This window comes from Leuresthes tenuis, unplaced genomic scaffold (genome assembly GCF_036924035.1).
Source record: "Leuresthes tenuis unplaced genomic scaffold, fLeuTen1.0.hap1 SCAF_16, whole genome shotgun sequence".
In the NCBI taxonomy this organism is placed as follows: domain Eukaryota; kingdom Metazoa; phylum Chordata; class Actinopteri; order Atheriniformes; family Atherinopsidae; genus Leuresthes; species Leuresthes tenuis.
This window is the reverse complement of record NW_027325370.1, coordinates 4,225,319-4,246,431: the sequence shown is the minus strand read 5'-3', so window position 1 is coordinate 4,246,431 and position 21,113 is coordinate 4,225,319. Positions and strand designations below refer to the sequence as shown.

At 43.2% G+C, this 21,113-nt stretch overlaps 2 protein-coding genes across 5 annotated transcripts in view; one reads left to right on the top strand and one right to left on the bottom strand.

Annotated features, from left to right (window-relative positions):
- Positions 1-12,070, top strand: part of zbtb46 (zinc finger and BTB domain containing 46) — a 62,137-nt gene extending 50,067 nt beyond the window's left edge. For 2 of the 3 annotated variants that reach the window (XM_072366802.1, XM_072366801.1), the window contains exons 5-7: positions 2,358-2,662; positions 4,029-4,071; positions 4,160-6,807. In XM_072366802.1, coding sequence (XP_072222903.1) covers positions 2,358-2,662; positions 4,029-4,071; positions 4,160-4,962 — 1,151 coding nt within the window. In that variant the 3' untranslated portion in view covers positions 4,963-6,807. Of the gene's footprint in view, positions 1-2,357; positions 2,663-4,028; positions 4,072-4,159; positions 6,808-7,490; positions 7,667-7,770 lie in introns of those variants that run through there. The other variant, XM_072366803.1, reaches the window with a different exon arrangement.
- A 205-nt stretch (positions 12,071-12,275) lies between these two features.
- Positions 12,276-21,113, bottom strand: part of slc2a4rg (SLC2A4 regulator) — a 38,133-nt gene continuing 29,295 nt past the window's right edge. The window contains exons 6-9 of one of the 2 annotated variants that reach the window (XM_072366597.1): positions 20,719-20,992; positions 19,671-19,811; positions 18,438-18,562; positions 12,276-17,828 (exon numbers count right to left, since the gene is read on the bottom strand). In XM_072366597.1, the coding sequence (XP_072222698.1) occupies positions 17,717-17,828; positions 18,438-18,562; positions 19,671-19,811; positions 20,719-20,992 (652 nt within the window). In that variant the 3' untranslated portion in view covers positions 12,276-17,716. The remainder of the gene's footprint in view (positions 17,829-18,437; positions 18,563-19,670; positions 19,812-20,718; positions 20,993-21,113) is intronic. The other variant, XM_072366598.1, reaches the window with a different exon arrangement.

Genomic DNA, 21,113 nt, shown 5'->3' with positions numbered 1-21,113 from the left:
TTACTGTAAAGGCATCAAAGATCATCTAATGCAATTGATACGTTAACTTTTTTGTTACTGCTGGGACTTTTCCAGAAATCCCATCGGCAGAGGGAATGTAAAGCACCAAAAAAAGCTGAATTTTCAACTTATTTTGTCAAATGTAGAACATCAAAAACACTTAATCTAAAGATAAGCTAATTTGGGAGAAAAAAATTATACTTGCAAATATATAAGAATACAAAAGAATTTGTAGTAAAATGCAATTAAAGAATTGGAGAACTCCATTGGCCAATCAGCAGGATTTTTTATCATGTAACATGTTAAATTACATCATCCGATTATTAACACTGAAGCAAGAGTGTGCAAGACGTGTATTTCTGTTGTAGTAGATGGAGGTGGTAGTTTGAAGCGCTTGATGTTGTATAAAGGGACACCAGATGAATAGGGATTAATTGGAGGGGAGAGAAGAGAAACAAAGTCTGATACACAAATCTGTTGGTCTGCAACATTTTCTCTTTTTTCTAATGACACTGAGTAAGATGTTTAGAGGGAAAGATCAATTTTGGTTCATCTTTTGACTTTTAATCTAAAATGTTATCCCAGCTACACTCATCTTTTTGTAAGATGTCAGAGGCCGACGTGGCTTGAATCAGACCGGTTCAATTTATTATATGATGTAGTGTTCGAGACTTATTTTCTAAGTATGTAACGTAGCACTGTATGCAAGCTCTGTCATATGAATATAGTGGAGTATATTCCCTCTGGAATTTAGTGGAGATAAAACCAATATATTCAGATAAAACACATGAATCTTAAAAATGTACAGTTCTACAGGTAAATTTACTTTGCACTACTGTTTAAGACCATTGCAGGAGAATAAAACTGTCCAGAGCTCTTTGCTAAAAAAGATGTCAACACACCTTTTTTCCATGGAGAACCTCAGTCTGATCCAATTTATTCTTCTTATAAAGTTTAAGGTCATTAGCTGAAAGTAACTGATAAGTCACCATTAGGTAATATCCCTCTGAGTCTTGACCACATAATGACTCCCTTTTGGTCGCAGCTGAAGGGATGAAAACCATTTCTTTTACAGTAAGTCTTTTCTGAGTCAAAAACGTTTTCATTACTCTTTTCGTTCCTTCTCGTTTCTAAGCTGTGATTTATTTCTATTCTTTACAGATTGCTAGACACGACTTCAGTATTAAAATCAGTGAGGCATAATTACAAAATATATATTTAATGCTGCACTTCTGCGAGAGATTGGAACAGAAACTGTTTAAACCCAGCTAACATAGTTATCCTGTGAAGATCCTTTCCTGACAGGTGTCTACAGCCAGAGCACCATTAGTTAATGAGCTGCTCCCCCTCACCTGTTGCACATGTCTTTACTCTTTGTCTCCACTTCTTCCTCGCCCTTAATGTTGTTCGTCTTGTCGCTATTGGGCTGTGGAAGAAGAGATAGGGAGTTCAACATTCGTGTGTGTTCTCAGTAAGTGGGAGTGGGGAGCGTTGGGCGTGGTAGTTTAACATTCCAGGAATCCGTCCACGGTCAAGCCTCACGGATGTGTGATTCTGTCCGTTATGCAGAGGAGGGCAATGAATGGCTAACCCACTGCATTACTCTGGAGACATTCCCCAAAGTGCTGCCCACACTCACACACTGTCATAGACAAATTGCAATAAACTATACTCTCATGGGTGCACTCTTTGAATCAAAGTAATAAGAAACAGATCATTTCAATCTCAGTATCGGCTAATAGTGATATTAAAGTAGCAGAGAAGCTTCTGTGTAAGTAACAATGGGAAGGTAAACGATCTGTCAGAAATCCAGAATTCGTCATTCAGCGTGCCTTAACTTGTTGCTGGTAAACATCTTACATGGTACATGTAGTCGTCCTTTCCCCTGCGTGAACAAAAAAACACAAAACAAAACAAAAAAAATCCTAACTTGAGCTGCAAGATGGCTCCTCTCCAAAACTATTTCCCTCCACGCTACAGAGGATCCTCAAGCCCTCTACTTATATGCATTTTACTGCTCACACAACTTTGTACATTTTCTCACTAAACACACACACACTGCCATCCTTGGTGCACGCATGTGGGTGGAAGGAGAAGGAGAGCAGAGGAGCGAAAGGAAAAAAATAAAGAGAGAGAAATAGAGAAGAGAAGCCCTAACCCTTTCCCCTTGGCTGGTGGAAAGTGAAACTTCAGAGTTTTTCTTCCTCCCCCTCTCCACAGCGTTTGATAGCGTAGCACTGGCAGCCTCTGCTTGCCCCCCTGCCCACTCTCTCCCGTTGTGTTCTGGTGGCCAGCTGCTAGCAGAGTTGCAGTTGTACGTGAGTGGGTGGGTGAGACTCGTTTCCTGTGCTCCTCAGGGCTCCGCTCCAACTACTGCAGCACACTTCGGCCAGGGGCCACAGGGGCCACTATTCATAACAAACAGGGCGCTGGCTCCTCTTCTCCTCTTCCTCTTCTTCCTCCTCATCTTCCACCATCACCACCACTCCTGTCAACGTCAGCATACTGCCCACCCACTCCACCCACGCCACAGCACCCTTCCGAGCCCCGGCCCCTGGAGGCCCACGGTCTGCGGGCTGGGGCACCCCTACTGCACTCAAAAGAACTGGACATGGAAGTGGAAGAGGCCCCTGAGGGCCCGGAGCCCTCCACATTCCCTGAGGTAAGCTCACTGGGCCTGGCTCAGCTCCAGGGCGGAGGCTGCTCTCTGGGTACCGCTCCTTTCGTCACATTTTGTAACAGGGAGTGGAGATAAGCATCCAGGGGGCAGCTTCCTCCTGCCTCTACACACACACACACACACGGACACACACTAAGAGGGGTTGAGTGGTGAAGGAAAGTAAAAAGTAACCACTGATGTGGTGTGGGAGATACTGGCTAGTACTTTTTGCTAGAAAAGTGAGGGTTAATGGGGTTATTTTTCATCATTCCAGTGCTTTTTTTTTACACACAAGCACATCATTGCTCAACCCCTCTCTGTATCTCATTCTCTTTGTGGAATCTGGCACATTTCCTGCTGCACTGGAGAAGCAATGCTATCTGTTTTTTTGTTTGCCTTTCTTTTCTTTATGCTTTATTTGTTTTCCTTTTCTTTCAGTTTGCCGTCACTCTGCACTCTTGCCTCCCTTCTCAGACAATCTTTTAATATAGCTAGACCCGAATTCGCCCTAAAGTCAGGAGTCTTTGCGTGGCATTAGCAGTAATGCAGTTTATAGTGGTTACATCAGAGATAGCACATCTAGTCACAATGGCAGCGTGTGCTTAGAGATGGCAGATAACGGCCAAGGTAGTGTGATGAGACTGAGTAGAATCAATACTAGTAGACAACGAGAGGTTTGCTCTTGCAGCTCAGGAAATTGTTTGTTCTGCCCCGTGTTTGTGTTTGTGAAAGCATGTGTAGATGTGAATTGTCTGCCAGTCTCTGTGTGTATGCTGCGAGCATTTAGGAGCAGCATTTGATTTCAGTGGACCTGCCTCCCAACAAGCCTCCCCATCTCTACGGACAAGCCATCTGTTTGCCCAGTGCAGGGTGTTCTGTTCTTAGAGAGGAGGAGGAGGACTGGAGGGGCTGAGAAAGTGGGTGAGGGTGAAGGAATGGCAGGAGCACAGGATGTATAGAGAAGGAGTAGAGCTTAGCTGGGGTGTAGAGGGGAGGTAAGAGTGCGAACAGGTGTTTGATGCACCTTCCTGGCAGGGGTTGTGCGAGCATCTTGCAGCAAAGATTATTAACATTGTAGATCAACCTAACTGCTCATTCTGTGTCCCATGTGAGAGCTGTAGCATCCTCAACTGTCATCTATCTACTCTGTCTTGTGTTTGCTCTCTAATCTCAAACTTGTCTTTGACTAATTATGATCTTGTTTGTCCTCTTTTTTTTTGCTTTTCTGTTGTCATGTATTTGCATCTTGCATGTAAAGAAGTTGCCTTCACAGCTTGTCCCACCTTCCTGTCTCTTGCATGCCAAAACAGCATTCCATACAGACTGTATAAGTACGTGTGTGACATAACGGGATGTTTTGTGCTTCCAGGAAGACATAAAAGACAAAGAAGATATAAAAGAGGGCAGCACAGGTATGTTCTCAAAGTTAATGTAATTTCTTGGTAACTTAAAGAGTTTGTTCTTCACTGTTTCTCACACTTTTGCCCTCTCCCTCCTTAGCATTGGAAGGTGACCAGTCTCCTGTTGAGAGGGATCAGATGGGCGAGGGGAGCTGTACTGGTGGCTTGACAGTGCCTGCGTCAGTGTCCATGGCTGGCAGAGGAACTAAAGGGCTGCTGCTGGTGGGTGACGAGGCTGGATCAGGGGAGAGAGGTCTGCCAGAGCACGGTGCCTGGCCCTCACAGGGGTTCGCCTGCTCCCTGTGCAAACGGCTGTTCAGCAGCCTGGAGCATCTTAGGGAACATGAGTACCACCACACCCTGTCTCTGATGGCCTTGTCCCTGGACTGGTCAAGCATGCAGGGTCCACACAACCAACCTATCCAGCCTCGTCACCAGCCACAGTCCCAGCCTCCCCACTTCAACCAGTCGCTCTACCGCTCCGCCATGGGTGAACCTATGTCGGCACGCTACTTCTGCTCTCAGTGCCCGGCCAGCTTCACGCTCAAATCCAACGCAGATCGACACGAGAAGACCATCCACTACAAGAAGAAGCTGATGCAGTGTGTTTACTGCCTGAAACACTTCAGAGACCGCACAGACCTGCACAGGCACTTGTCATCCGTGCACTCCAAAGAGAGGGGGCACACCTGCCCGGCCTGTGCCAAGGCTTTTAGCACCCAGAAAAACCTGGCAACACATGTTAAAGTGTGCTGCCAGGTGGGGTTGGTGCCAGGAGCTATACTGGGTGGCAGCAGTGGATTGGAAATGTCTCAGGGTGGGCTTACAGACCCACTGTGGCGGCTGACTCAACACATGAAAGCTGACAATCATAATGGCAGTATTGACGTCGAAGGCCTGTAAATTCACTCAAACCCATACATTTTACCCATCAGTGAACAGTTTACCTTCATTTGTGTTTAACATACATGCCAAACATACATGCATTGTGGTGTTATTGCACTCACGATGGACTAACTTATTTTAAGAACAAAACTGTGGTACACTTTTTATACAGTTTGTTAAATTACATGTCATTATTATTGTGTAAAGAGATGACTTATTTCATACTGACACCATGTGGGTCACAAGTGCACAAATGCTATGCAAAAAAGAATCTGTCTTGACTGAAATTATATGTGATGTTTTACAACCTGTGAATAGTTTTAGTAAGCAATGACTGGCACCATAACCAGCTGAATTATTTTACACTGTAGTGCCGAATGGAGAGACAAGAGGTGTCTTTCCACCCCCTCAAACTAAACCACTTGTCTGGCTCTCTGTCGCCAGTCACCCGTTTGACTAAACTTTTTTCTCCTTTTTTGGCAGAGAGATCTTAATCTTTTTGTCCACTCCTGCATTACATGCACAAAGCCATTCAAAGAGAGTTCATACCTGTCAGGCATTTCTGTGCCTCACAGCCCACACAACCACACCACCTGCAGGAACTCTGCAGCATTGCATTGTGAGAACGGCATAAAGTCAAGGACTGCTGCGCCTCAGCAAATATTTAGAATTGTCTTAAGAGAACTTTAAATAGCTTATGAAAAAAGGAGAAAGGAATTCTGTGCCAGATCCACATCCATTGGACACACAGAAGCTTGTCTTCAGTCAACAGTCTGACTTGACTTCTTTCAATCAGAGCTGTCAGATCAGTACAGATGGAAGGGATGTGCCCAACGAGACAAAGCCTGCTAAAACAATAGGCCAGAAGCAGCTCGGGCGGGGGTTGGGTGGTGTCATATTTTCTCTTTTCTTTGACCATCTCCTCTGTCACAGATCTGTAAGTCTTATAGTGGCTGAGAGAGGCAGTAGCTGGGCAGTAATTGGTCCTTCATGGCTCCGGCCCCTCTTAACCTCTGACCTCACATCTGAAGAGGAAGTGGGGACAGAGGGGCAGATGCCCTTTAAACCAGATGAGCTTGGTGATGTCACAGCTGCAGAGCAATAATGGTGTGGTTGTGAGCTCAGGGCAGAAATTAGGGGATCGAGCAAGACGAGTGGGAAAACGCAGGAGAATAATACGGGAGATGGTGAGGACTGTGTCAAGAGGAGGATGTCGAAAAGCAAGAGCAGGGCTGAACAGGCTTGAAAATCCCTGCTAATGCAAATTCACACCAGTTTCTGCCAAAATTTCTGCTCGGGGTTTACAGCAGGCGTAAACCCAACAAGATATCGTCTCGGTCCAATTAATTTAGAAAGCTTTATTGTGTTCACCCATACTGTGAACACTATACGCAGAGAAGGCAGCCACTTGTGTTTACCTCCAAATTCGCTCCAGCACATTGAACTGTAATTTCCATGCACCTCATGAAAGCAAAACTTGTGTCCATTGGGAATCTGTTCCCTTGCTGGTGTGTGTGAACAACATACAGACGGGAAGCTCCCAAATGCCAAAAGCTTCACAAGATCCCATTGTCAGGTAGCACACTCTGTCCCAGCCAGAAGCTGAAACAGACTGGCAGGCTCAGGGAAGTCAGGAACTAATCAGGAACTCTGTAGAGGTAGTCAGTGAAGAGAAATGGAAAGTAACTGTCTGTCTGTCGTGTGGTATTTTCAAGTCTGATTAAGTGTTGTAAGTACTGAAAGAAATGAATAGTTTATCATTGAAACCCATGTACTGTTTAGAGATCTGTACTTTTTTAAGAAACAGAATGGAACTCTGCTTGTAGATTTTATGCTGTGATTAAACTAGAATTGAAGATGTAAAAAACAACCTGGCTGCAGCTCTTTTTTTCTGATGTGATATGTGCACACATACGAGAATTTTATAAAATCTGGATGTCAGACTCTGTTGTGCAGTTCATCTGTACTTGCACTTTTTTCTTTTGCTGTGCTGTCAAACGTTTAATCAAAGCAGAAGTCGATTAGCAGATGGAGGTAATTATTTTGTATCACCCTGTAACCCTTTTGTGTGTTTAACCCCTCCTTTATGTGCTGCACTTGTGTGCAGTGTTTTTCTGCTCAGAAACCAACTTCAGATCTTTCAGTCATATGCAGTGTGCCCTGCTTTGTGTGGTTTTATTTCCCTCCCTTTGTGCAAGTCTTTTTTTTCTTGTCATGTCCGTGTTTGCCGTTCTGTCTGTGTTTTTTGCCGTCCACGGTAGAGACCTTCCAGAGTAACTAAGGCAGACTGACTGTTGTGTCATGTGTTTACAGTATCTCTATGCCTTTATTGCTTTAGTATGGAGGAAGAGCTGTTGCCAGGGCAACTGTAGCTTTGACTGGGATTGGGATGACCCTGGGAATTGATGGTACATTTCTAGCCCGTGTTGCTAATTAAATGCAATAACTGAAAAGCAACGTCTTGGTTTATCTAAATGAGTGTCAGTCAACACTAATCATTTTCCTTCTCTGTTCCTTTTCTCCTCCCCTCCTTTCTGTCCTTGCAGTAAATGACTTCACAGTGATCCGTAAAAAGTTCAAGTGCCCCTACTGCAGTTTCTCTGCTATGCACCAGTGTATCCTTAAGAGGCACATGCGCTCCCACACCGGTGAGAGGCCCTACCCCTGTGAAATCTGTGGTAAGAAGTTCACCAGAAGGGAGCACATGAAGAGGCACACACTGGTGAGTGCAGCCAAGCAGTCCCCTCTAGAGGGCAGTGAACAACGCCTTATTTAAAAAGAGAGCATACATTTGAATTGTGAAATGATGTGTTTTTCATCCCACAGGTCCACAGCAAAGACAAGAAATATGTGTGTAAAGTGTGCAGCCGCGTCTTTATGTCAGCAGCCAGTGTCGGAATAAAACACGGCTCCCGTCGTCATGGCGTCTGTGCTGACTGCTCTGGCCGGGGAATGGCCGCACTGCTGGACCACAACGGTGAGGTGGGTGGAGACATCTCTCCTGAGGAGGAGCTGTATCCCGGGGATCGTTTCCACGATGACCAGGCGGAGTGTGACGGTGATGGAGAAGGGGAGGAGGAGATGATGGTCGAAGGGGACGGGGAAATCTTAGCAGAAGGCGAGGAAGAAGGGGGGAAGTGGAAGGACTCAGGGATGGCCACTGAGGCACATGGAGCACTGGACAATGAGAAAGAGGAGAGCGACTCCTCGGCTCAGGAGGGGGAGCAGCAGAATGGGAGTGAGAGGGACTTTGCCTGGATCTCCTAGAACCTGTCAGGCTCCTGTTAGTGGCTTGCCAACCAATCTCTGAAGATCTCTTGCGATCTCTCTGGCAGATTCGTCTGCTCTCTTTACCCATTCGTCCCACAGTGGACAGGCCTTCTCCTTTGAATGGAAATGCTGTAGGGTGATGCGCGACAATGATCTAACAATATTCTGAGTAACATTCATCACACAGACACACACTTTTCTCAACCTTGATTGCCATAGAAGAAGAGTGATGAAGAGATGGCTCGAGTGCAAGGCTTTTTCTGCTTACCTCCTTTACTTCAGATGCAGTGTTTTTGTGTTTCTTTTTCTTGAGGGTTCAGGCCATAGTCCTGCAGTTTTCTACTCTGTTGCAATGAGAACCAACGAGGATGCTGCCAAGGATTCGGTCGACGCTAGACTGCAACTTTGTATGTTTGCCATCACAATCACCATGGAAACCGAGGATCGCAGACAGAGTAGGGAAACAGCCTGGAAGACGAGTGTCTTGGTCCCTCTTCGGCTGTTGTGTTTTCTGGGGAAAGTATCTCCATAAGTGAAGGGAGATTCTAAATCTATTGCAAAGATATGAGTGTCAGGGGACTGGGAAGCCCAATGGCACATTGATGATGCAGAGTCCTACTGCCACAGACTTGCACTTTAATTACAACTGACTTCTATCAAAAGCCCTGAACCGGTGGTTTACATTTTTGATCTGATCTTTACTTATCTAAACAACTCGGTGACCGCACCTACCTTTAAGGATATACTTTATGTCCTCTTGACTGTTATCAGAACATACAGAAATCACTGAATCGTTGTGCAGATTGCTGTTTATATAGCCTATGCCTTTCAGTGGGGTCCTTAATCTTTTCTTCACTTAAGTTCACCACCTGGTTTCTATCAATCCATTCCAACAGATACCAGAGATTTGACAGATGTACATATGTGATTCTTGGAATTTAAAAGAGAGACAACGGCTGTAAGCCCAGAGAGAGACAGAGAGACTGAACATCCTTTTACAATTCATTACTTTTAAATGTACTAACACACAAAGTAGACATCAGTGTCTGCTTTTCTGTTTTAGGAATCAAACACACAGTGGACCTATCCTACACTAATTGTGCTGTCTGTCTCTCTTGCTGTCTCTGGTTCAGTGTCTCTCACACTGGAAGTTGCGATGAAAGGACCTGAGAGCCAAGTCTCTCACACCTGAGAAGGAGCTGCCTTTGTTCATTTTTTTCCCCTTAGTTATTCATGTAATTCCAGTTCCTGGATACAGAATATGCAGACTCTCTCCACGGTTAATCTTTCTTTTGGTGTTATACCTTTTTTCCGCATTTGTAAGGTTAAAAAAGAAAAAAAGAAGAAAAAAAAAGGGATCAGAGTTGTGCTTGAAATTCACAGTTTCAGTATTTGTAGAGAGTGTAATATCAATTTGTTATTTATTGAAAAACTTGTTTGTGGATTCCCGATTTTTGAAAAGTCATTCCCTCCTCTTTCTGTGTGTGCCGCTTGGAACAGGATGGGTGTTTGTATGCAAGAATGAGTGTCCAGAGTCCAAAAAAGTTTGACATTGATTTTAAAGATTATTTCCATGTTTTTTGGCAAAGTTGTTGACAATTCAAAAGAGGCCAATGACATGCGTTTATTATTATGAATATCAGAACTATGATTACTGTTGTTGATGTTACTATTCTGAATTATTATTAAGTGCTGGATGCTAAGCTTTATGGTGTGTTTCTTTTTTCCTTTTTTTTTAATGTTTCATATCTTGTATAAGACAAAAAGCTTTTATACTTTGCCTTGTTGTGGACAGCAAGCCATGGGGCTTTTATCGACCTTTTATTGTGCCAGTTTACGCTTTTTCTGTCGTATTAGCTTTTTTACCAACGGGGAAAACACACTCACCGTCCCACTTCTCTGTTAGATATTGATTGAAACATATATCGCACATGCTTTTGCATCACTAATGTACACTAATTGATTAATATGGAACCAAAAACAATCTAGTACGTTGTATACATGAAGTGATTTTGTTTCACAGTCTATGTGTGCAGGTGCTTTTAGATTTCTTGTTGTGGTAAACTGTTTTGTTGTTGGGTTGTTTTTATTTTTGAGCCTGTCACTATTTGTCACAGTTTGATGAAGTGCACATGTTATTTTTATTATTGTGATTATGAAGGGCTGCGTGAGAGGACCAGCTAGATATTGAAGACTGCATCTTAAAAAGCAAGCATATTATTTTCACCTTTGGTTTTCTACTGGCTCGCAGCTCGACTGACACACAATCAAGAAGCGAGGCAGTGTGAACACAAAACGCTTCTCTCAGATAGTAGAGCGTTGAGCCTACATTCTGTATATCTCCTGCCTGGTGTTTTACTGGCCGGAATTCATTTTAAAGGGAAAACAGAAAAAAGGGAAGCGAGTGCTGCAGTAGTAACTCTGGGAAACAAGTTGTTGCCAGTGCTGGTCGCACACGTGAAGCCTCTCTGCTGCAGGTGCCATTAACTGCACTTCCCATCAACCCCTGCCGAAATAACTCTCAGTACAGCTTGTGATGCTGTCTTCGTGTCCGGCATCTTTATTTGTTATTTATTGTGTTTTTGTTTGACCCATTATTCAAATAGTTGTACTTTTGGAAAAAAAAAAAGAAAGAAAAAAGAAAGACAATGGGGTAGAATTTTTTTATGAATGTCAATAGTGGGTGTGGAAGGAGCCCATGATCAGTGACAAATCTCTGTCTTGTGGTGGTCTTATGGCCACTGAGAGACATCTGGATGTATGTGCGAGTCCCCGGCCCTGCGCTCTTCTCACAACCTGTACTGTATGTCCACTTCCTCATTCTGGGTTGTACTTCAGGAAAACGTCTGCCATCAACCCCTCGATATGTGCCTCAATGACATTTCACCCGCGTGCTTGTAAGAGTGTGTTTCTGAGAGATGAGTGGATATTTGTGTCAGTGGATAGAGATAACAGAGATGCGACTGATCAGATTGGAGGTGCAAAATGTTTTTGAAGACAATGCTTCAATGAGACAAATCAAGATGGGCGACCAGATTCTCCTTCCCCACAGTGTGTTGATGACCTTTTGTGCCCTGATTCTGTGGTCTTAACTGCATGCCTGTGTTCATTTTGTCATACCAAAGCGACATCTTCGGCATCTGCACACAACTGTCTCATTCCACACAATGCAAAACTGGAACTGTTTGCTCTACTGCAGATGAATATGGGTATTCTTAGACGTGTACAAATTGCAATCCTCATTTTAGCCTGTATAGCTTGATACTCACGTGCAAATCATGAAGCCATAGATATGGGTATATCTATATTATACTATATTTCAAATTTGGCGCTTTTTACTTTAGATTTTGTTCTTCTACTAAGAGTGTGGTGTGTATACCTTCATATATATGACTTTATATTACTATTATATATTATTTATTTTCTCTCTCAAGTTTCGGAGGGTCTTTAATTTGTAAAAGGTCTTACTTGAAGCTTGAGGTTTGATTATTTTCATTGGGAATATTGTTCAATATGATACTGACTTTATATTGATTATTATCATAATCCTGTGTTTGTAACAAAATGTGCTAAATAATCAAAAAAAAAAAAACCTGTCCTGTTTTTACACCTCTTTTGTTTCGGGCAGATTTAAGTGCTCTTGTGCAGATTTTCTTTTGTTTTTTTTGGTTGATAGTACTGATCACAAAACATTTTTACAGTCAACCATGAGCCTCCTGTTTTGATGTTGGGTCAGGCCCACCAGCCGTCCAAGCCTCTTTCTGACTTCATGTTTAGTGGAAGAATTAGCTTAACTATTATTTGCAAAAACCAATCAGTCTCAATAAATTTCGAAATTGCTGCTGTAAAGAAGTGACCAGTGTGTGCCGTGCCTTTTTATTTTCCTGTGCCCGCTGGAAAGAGGTTGGGGCTGTCAAAGCTCCTGATGTCCACAAGAGGGCGCAACAGACAAGTCAAAGAAAGCTATTTCCTTATTTCGTGCTTTGGAAGTTTGTCAGTAAAAGCATATTTCATCCCCACCACCCACGTTTATTTTAAAGATAAAGAATTCGATAGCAGACTTCTTCCATTCAGGTTTATTTTCTTTCTGTCACATTACGTCACATAGATCACATTATCAGCATCATACATGGTCATCCATCTTTTCAAGCACTAGTCAAAGGCGTGACATTCACACAAATACTCCTCGAGTGCACCACCCCTCAGAAAGTGCTTCCTCCATGTCTGTGGAACTGCTGATGAAGACCAGCGGCTGAACCCACACACGAGAGGAACGTTGCCCTCCAGAAATGACCCGAGACTGACGTCACATTTCCCACAGCACTGGGTGAGTGTGTCAGGCTGCGCTGAGTATTTTTACACTAAGAGGAAAACAATGGACATCAGCCTTGAGTTGCTGGGGGGGGAATCTAACACATAAAACCCTTCAGTGTTGTATCTCCTTTATATATTCATATATATTTATAAAAAAAAAGAAGAATAGGAAAACAATGAGCGATGCCAGACATGCAAAACAACCTCAAACTCAACCAGACAATCAATCAATGGGAGAAAAAAAAAAAGCAAAGGTTGGTTTTCACACCAGCCAGTGTCAGGCTCAGTAAAAACACAACAGCAGAGGAAATGGTCATCAGATGAGAGAAGTGACAGACCGTGTAAATGGCTGGACAGACGATACAAGAACAGGAGAAGAAGAGTGGAGCTGCCATTGCAATGCAATACATTGATTTGGAAGGAGATCTATTGGCTTTGCTGCTGCTGTTTTACGCACCAATGAACACTTGACATTCAATAAAACAGCACATCAATTTTGACATATTTGGAGAAAAAAATAAAAGGTTTTTTTGATGCACATTTCAAGGGTTTAGTTTAGCTTAATATGCTGGGTAAAGGCTTGGGTGGGACCACAGTAAAGCTGGATAACAAGAACAGGAAATGGCGCTGTGACTGGAGGCGATTTGCTGCGGTGACAGGGAAATGGTAAGCAAGTGTTAGAAACTAAAAGCATGCTGTCTGTTGGAATGTGCAGGGCAGGATAAAGATTTTCACAAGGTAACAATTTCCAAGGTAGTCAAAGGCTGAAAGTTATCCTGCCAAACAGAAACCTAATGTCACAACCACAAACAACATCCATGACAACAACCACACGTACTCAAAAGAAATTAGCGTCTGGCAGGTGAAAGACAAACAGCTACAGGATGAGCGGATAGCCCAGGTGTCACCAAAAAGCAAGTTCTTGTTCCACTGTAAAGCATCTCATTGCACAAAGTAAGATAGTAAAGCAATACTGCAAAGTTGTATTATTCTGGCTGATTCAGCAGAGCGGCGACAGCTGAGAAGTTTGATACCAAAATCAGGACGCACAACAAGTTCACAACATGCCTTTCAAACTAGCCGGCAACCGCCACAAAACAAAAGACTTTTTTTTTTCTTTTGTAAGAGTTACATTCAACAGGTTGTCTTTTTCTCCCCTTTGCCTCTAATATACATCGAAGTAAGTTCACTATAGCTTCTCAACTTTAAAAATGAAAGAAAGATATTTTGAGCAATTGTAATGTTAAAAAAAAACAAAATAAAAAATTCCTTTTCATATAACAGAGATACACCAAACAAAACATGTGAAAAAGCCTCACGGATCTCTAGATCTTGCTTTATGTACAAGAAAGCCCTGAAAAAGCAAATAAATCTATATCGTCACTGCTTTCCGTCTACGGTTTCCCTGCACACCCACCAACGGTTAACGTCAATCTCCATCCATCATTAATTTACAGGTAAAAGCTGTAATTGCTAGTATTTAGTTGCAAAGCAATCAAAAAGTTCTCCCGATCTGTGCACAAGAGATGTTTTACACCCACGTTTTCTTTTCTTTTCCTAACCACGGTCCAGGCAGCACTCCTAGAACAAGGCTCTTAGCGACACAGCCTGAGGTTCATGATTGTCACAGGCCAGAAAAAAGATGGAACAGGAACCTTTTTTTGGAACAATGGCTGGAGAATATAGGGCCCGTCTGCTTTCCATGGGCCCTGTATGGCCTCTAACCCTGCTGGTGCTTACAATGAAAGGAAAGAGACCCGACGGGTGGCAATTTGACACTTTATCAACGGTCAAACCAAATGTAACATACTTCAAAGTGGTATCCAGCACTAATAACAGTATGTACACATGTAATACCTTAAAAAAGCAGGAAACTTTTTTTTTTCTTTTTTAATCAAAGGAGGCACAAAGCTGAGCTTTATGGATTAAAAAGTGTGTGAGCAATGTGAAAAAGAAACCCCAGGCAATGAAACACTGTAAAGCATCTTCTGTTATCCAAGTGATAACGTGTAGCTTTTTCCCCATCACTGCGTTAATGCTGGCTCTGCCTTCAGCCCCTGGCACTCATCCAAGGAAAAGGCAAAGTGACTGAATACCACCGAGTACCACACTGTACTTCCTGTACCACATGCCTTAAACTGCCAACACCGCTGTGTTTAGTACAGCTTCTGACAGAGAGCGAGACATTAACTGTGAACATCACCTGCCAATAATGGGGAACCCGAGGCTCTTGACCCCTGTCCCTGACACCCCATGTTTTCCAACGGGCAGTGACGATAACCCCCCCTCCCACCCCCGAAACAAAACACCCTTTCACTTAAAAATTGGTGTATATAAAACGTCCATGTATAAAAACATGTCTTTGCGCAGTGCAGCGTAGTGCAATTTCATAAGGTTAGTAAACCTTTTCCGTTTTCTTTTCATTGGCACTTTGTGAAGTTTCGGACTGGAAGCGGCCTGCTGACATAGCTTATCTGGGATGCCGCTAAAATAAACAGGGAGGATCACGAAGGAACTCAATGAAATACCATCTGCTTGTTACGAGCCACTGTCTTCATGCACCGACCCTGCGACGCTGGCGGATGGCGCAGGTGGCGACAAAGTTCTGAGGTTGCACCGTACTATCAGCTCAAGGATGGCCCACTCACAAGGGAGAGGACAGGCACTCTGTGTTTGTCATACGCTGCTACCGATGTCAGGTCAGTGTCTGGAACACGTGAGAGAGCAGAGGGATGAAAAGCGGCTAACATACAACACGAGTATGGATCTCTGAGGACAGCGGTTACATGGAAATGCTTTTCCCCCCATTTTGCTACGTCTCAATCGAGGCTCAACATGTTGGGGGTGTCATCATTTCTACACATTAAAGCCCTTTGAGGCCAATTTGATATTTTGGGGCGACAGAAATAAATATTTTCGACTTGATGGTTTCCAGGAATCTGCTTATAATTCTTTGAAAAAAACTAATATAAAGTTCAAAATAACACATTAATATTCAGGGTAAAATACAGTTAAAACTGCTCTGGGGATCTCTGAATGACTACTAACTTCTTTAGGTTTATTAATAATATGAATAAGAGCTAATCACACCATAATCTATACATGTCAGTACGCCAATAATAGGTGCTTTTCCTTTTGGATACATACGGTTTCAGAATGGAAACCATGTTTTATGTCTCTTTCAATATAAAGAAACGGGTAATAAAAGGGCTTTAAAATTAAATCTATCTATAATCTACTACCAATTGTTTTCATCTACAGCTTGGAAATGCTGGCCTCCTTTTTCCACCACAACCTTTTCTAAAAAAGTAAGACTCCATTTTGGTAAAACATGTTAAATCCACGCACATAAATCAGCATGCAGCTGACCAACAAAGACCAAGTGGCTCTGCACGGAGTGAAAAAACGCTCTGAAGGACTCGCTTTGTGCTTTGGTGGACTTGGGCCTGTGTAACGTACATGCCTTTGAGCTGGCTGCACCCACTTCACATGCACCTCGACGTCAGCACCGGGTGGTTCAGACACTAATGGGGCACGTGAACTGGGCTTAGACTGTTGACTACTGATGATGTGTTGTTCAAACAGCACTCATGCTCCATTCAGTTAAAAACCCAACAAACCATGAGGAGCAGAGGAAAAATAGTTATTTTTAAGAAGAAACGGCTTTATCCACACCTCTAAAATGTATTGTAGACTGATCACATGACCCACAGTGCATGTGAGGAGCTGGCACAGCCGACCCAAAAGGTAGTACGTTGAGGACCGCATTAGTAACTGCAGAGTCCCAAGTGGTTTGCACACCTGGTCACGGAAAACATGAATTCCCAACGAAACACTTCTTTTAAAAAATAGGGCGACCTTGGGCCCCGTTAAGTCTGATCTCTATGAGTAATACAAAGCTGGTTAATGGTAATTATTCCAAAGACTACAGAGCGACCTCTGCATTTAAAAGTGTAAGAGATTCATTAAAATGCCTGACTTATCGCCAGGTAATGATTGCTGGGCCACAATCTCTATGTTATTTCCCCACATACACAATTAAGTTCAGTCAGACTGTTAAGTTAAAATTTCTAAGGGCTGTTTTCATTCATATATCGTTGTGGTAAACAATCTCTTTAAGAAAATCAGCTGTCAAAAGGGGAAAAAAAAAAAGAAAAAATAGCCTCAAGGCTCAATGACAACCTCAAAGCGAGAAAGAAATATTAAATGCCATCTTTGCTCTGATTGCACAATGCAACTGCGAGCTGCTTCAGCAACTCAATGCAGAAAATAAACTATAGAAGAAATAGTTATCCACTCTCTCAGGCATACTGGGGCTACAGTGATACTCTAAAAGATGACTTTTTTTCTTTTTTCAAGGTGCATATCTCTAGTGAAAAGGTAGAGTGAAGAAGAGCGGAAACGTTATTTCAGATGTCGTGTTCACATCGCAAAAATGTTCTGGAACGCCAACGGAAAACTCTTTGTACCACTTGGTGTGAGGGTTTTTGTGCAGCTAGTATAGCACGCTGCTCTGAGTTAGCTTAAGTACTAGTTGACTGATATTGTACAATATGTATTCAAACATGCAGTTGATATCCAGTAAGACTGCAGAAGACGATGATGTTAAACCAAAACTGAACAGGGCTGTTTGCATTTGGTATGTTTGATGTCCCTTAAACAGTGACAATGAGACGCAGATATGCAACTTACTGAGCACATCCGTTTTTAACCCTTGAGCCTCCAAAGAGAGTCGCGACCCACATCATAAACAGTAGCTTACATGATGCTCTTACAATGAACAGATGAAATCAAAAAGCCGATCTGTAGTCTTCAAACATGGCCTCGAGCCGAGGCCGGTGAGAAAAAAACAGAATCTAATCATCGGGTTCAGATTCTAATTTGAACGTTTCTTTTATCCTTATTTTACTGAGTGTGAAAATGTCTCAGTCTTAGAAAAAAGTCTCAAAACCTGCAAAAATGTTATGTTGTGTTTTGTTTTGACCCACAAGTTTTTAATCCTCTTATTGTGTTTGGAAAAAGAAAAAAGAGACGATGAAGCCCCGCCCCCCCTGCAGGCCCGGAGGAAACAGCACTGAGAACCTCTGCGGTTAAGAAATCTGCCCTCATCTCCTCAGTGGAAAAGTCCACCTGGCTGTTGCTCCGAGTAAGGAGGAGCTCATCTCTAAGACCAGGGAAGGGAACTGGATTAGTCGGTGAATCTCTGACAGGCTTTTTTCCAGCGACAGGCTGTGCACCACATGTCTCTCTTCTCCATGCCGTACACCTTTCGGCACTTCTTAGCCTCCCCACGGGGTTTCCTTGGAAACAGCAGATGTGACAATGTAAGGGCAGGCACACAGACGCCCACACGGACAAAAGCACACAGATATGTACAACTCAATCAAAGGTGACTATATGAAGACGGTATATTTGTGATTCAGTACAGAAGAAATCTTTGTCACATCTGATCTGGTGAGTCATCCCGACGCAGAGCGATGCAAACATTTACGCAAACAGCTGTTTCAAATCATCAGCCAGCTATTCATAATGTCAGGATTTCTAAAACCGCCCCCACCCCCGTGTCTTTATTCAAAGCCCATCATCAGTACACTGTTACCTATAATACACTGTTCCAAAGATAATTATGTCAACCATCTTATAATGGATGACGATGCAAACAATCGGGCTCGCGGTCAACTTCATTTGATTTTACCAAATTTACAGGAAAACTCTGCCTACTCAAAGGGAAAAGGGACTGAGAAAGAAACTAAATCCTGGAAATAAATGAATGACTAAATAAAAACACATTTTAGCATCAGGAATATTTGATTGCTTGAGATAACATGAGCTCTACAGACCCCACTATCAGCCTTGACACAACCCCGGCGACACGGCTCACAAAGCAAACGACTGTTTCCTGGTGTTACCTGGTTCCTGGTGTTGATTTAGTTGCCGGCGTTATCAAAGTGTGGTTCTTAACAGTGGTGTGTGTGCTGGCCGCCGGCTGGCGCTTTTCACCGATGCTCACAGTGCGAACATGAGTCACGGGGCCCTGCAAAGATGTGAAAACAGTTCTGTGTCAATAATATACTGAGAAGGGAAGCCTCACAGAGTCGGCCTGCTCTGAAACACAGCCGAACAGAGAGAAATGATGGCTTATGATGCAGTTCGCTGCTCATAAAGACACAACCTTCATTCTGTCTCCATAAGGAAAGCCTTCACTGTTACTAATGTAACTTCTAAACTATCGGTGGCTCAAATGAAAGCCTCTGCTCAGCATTGACTTGTTGCACATCATGTAAAGACGCTTCACGTGTTGGAATACGTTTCTCGCTTCTTCCCCAGCTGTTGTTGATGTGCCTGTGCTATATTACTGGCAGTAAAGAGTCCCCACGTGGAGCTCTAAACTGTGCAACTTCAAGAAGCTTCCTCTGCCGTCAGCAAGCAGGCACACATTTACAGAAATTACATCCAGCTTTGCTTTGCTGCAGCTCAGACATCAGCACATGTGTGCCCTGCAGCTCCCTGCGTCACAACAGTGAGGAAACTAGTCTTTGGGAGCAAGACTCCAGGTGAAATGACGTCTAAATACATGAATAAAGGCCAACAGATATATTTTTTTTCTGTCCATGATGTGGTTGAATAGTTGCTGTTTTATTGATTTTGAATTAGTTTGATTGGGGTGTAAATCTTTAAATTGTTCCGTGCCTACGGGTGTTACAGCATCCGCAGGACTATTTTCTGCTCCATGAGCTCATGCTCTTATTCGAGCCAAGGCCTCCTTCACTTCATTTCAGTCACTGACTTTTTAGGCATATTATATATTAATCTAGAAAGCCATTTTAATCTAAATGTTTTACTTCTGTTATGATACAAGAACAACATGCAACACAGCACAAAAATACCAGTGGGAACAGATATCTACTGTAGTGCATGCAAATATAGCTAGTTTTCTTGTTTTAGTTACAGGTTAACTACTTTGGATCAGTTGTACTGCAGATAGATGAACTGGGGCCTCTACGTTTTAAATAACTGTGGTTTCGAAGAAGCAAGGAGAGGGGAAAAAAAAGAGTGGCAAAAAGCTCAAATGGCTGCAAGTGAAAACAGCATGAGAGGTGAGACGACTGAGATAAGAAGCCGTGAGACAAAGCCTCACTCACCGGGATGCCTTTAAAAATGACAGGAGGAGACTGCCACGACACACTGATGTCATTTCCAGTCCCAGTTCCAGGCCCGATCCCATTACCACTGCCTATCCCAGCCAGCTCAGGACCCACTGGGATACTCACTGGAGCGGTGGCCTGGAACATGGACAACCACCCCACACAGCCAGGAGAGGACACAACAGATACAAAAAGGGACAGGAAATGTGCAGAGAGAAACAGACAAGAGGAGAATACAGTAGAAATGGATTGGACAGTTAGTATGGAGGGCATTTCTCCAGCTTTGAACCTGTAATGTGTCTTTAAATGAATGCTGATCATGCATCTGCTTTAATAATAATGGAGGGACTTTATTAAAACAAGCAGGCACTCGCAGAATACGACATCATTTATAAAACTACATAAAGAACAGCAGCAACAGAAAACTAAGCATACGTCATAATGCAAAAGGAAATGATCCTAAGAAGTAGTTATTGTGGGTTATAGAAGGATCTATTTCTATTTGTATTCCTTGTTGTCAGGGCAACTGAGAGTTCAGTACCACCTGAGACCACTGCAAAGGACAAAATTCAATTCATAATATTTCAAAGATTCATACTGTCACCAAAGGTGTTCTCCCGGGCTGAGACCATTCAAATTTACCACCAAGCCCAAGTAAATGAGGCGTATGCATGAACTGATGCAGTGAGGAGAAGAGGGATGAAAGGAGGAAGGATGAGGTGGGGACGAGGGAGGAAGCATGGAAACCCAGATAGCACAAAACCGTTCAAATAAGGTTTTGGAAGCAGGAATTTAAGCAGAACTGAATCTCATTTTTTACTTCAAATGTAAAGAAAAAAACAAACTACGAAACATTTTTCTGGCCTCACTTTTCATGTGTTAATATTTGTGAGAAAGTTTAGCTGTTTCTCTCCCATACTGCACAGATCTCTGCATGATAAGTGAGTCCTGGATGAGTAACATTCAGGCTCTTTAGTGTTTTATCTTCCGTTCAGTGGCTCTGCAGCAGCATCTCAAACCGTGACCTGTGCAGTGTGTGAATTACCTGGTAGGCATGGTCAGTGCGGATGTGGCAGAGTGTGGAGGGAGCTGATTGACTGAGCAATGAAGGGGCATGGTTCTGCGAACCATCCATGCTGATGTGCTCCGAGTGAGGGACATCGCTGAGCATGGGAGGGAAGATGGGCGGAGGACCGGCTGTGGTGGGGGAGGTAGGTGTGAGACTGGACAAGCCCTCTGTTAGGCTATCCATGTTGACTTCAATCTCTGAGTAGTAAAAGTCCTCCTCGCCATCACTGTAGTCTGAATCACTGTTTCGCCTGCAGGGACACACCCAATTAACAGCATTCAGAGGTAATGAAAACAATTACAAGCCACCGTTTAAAATAAGCCACAGCAATATTACTGTACAACACCGAAAGAACACCGGTTTGCTTTTCC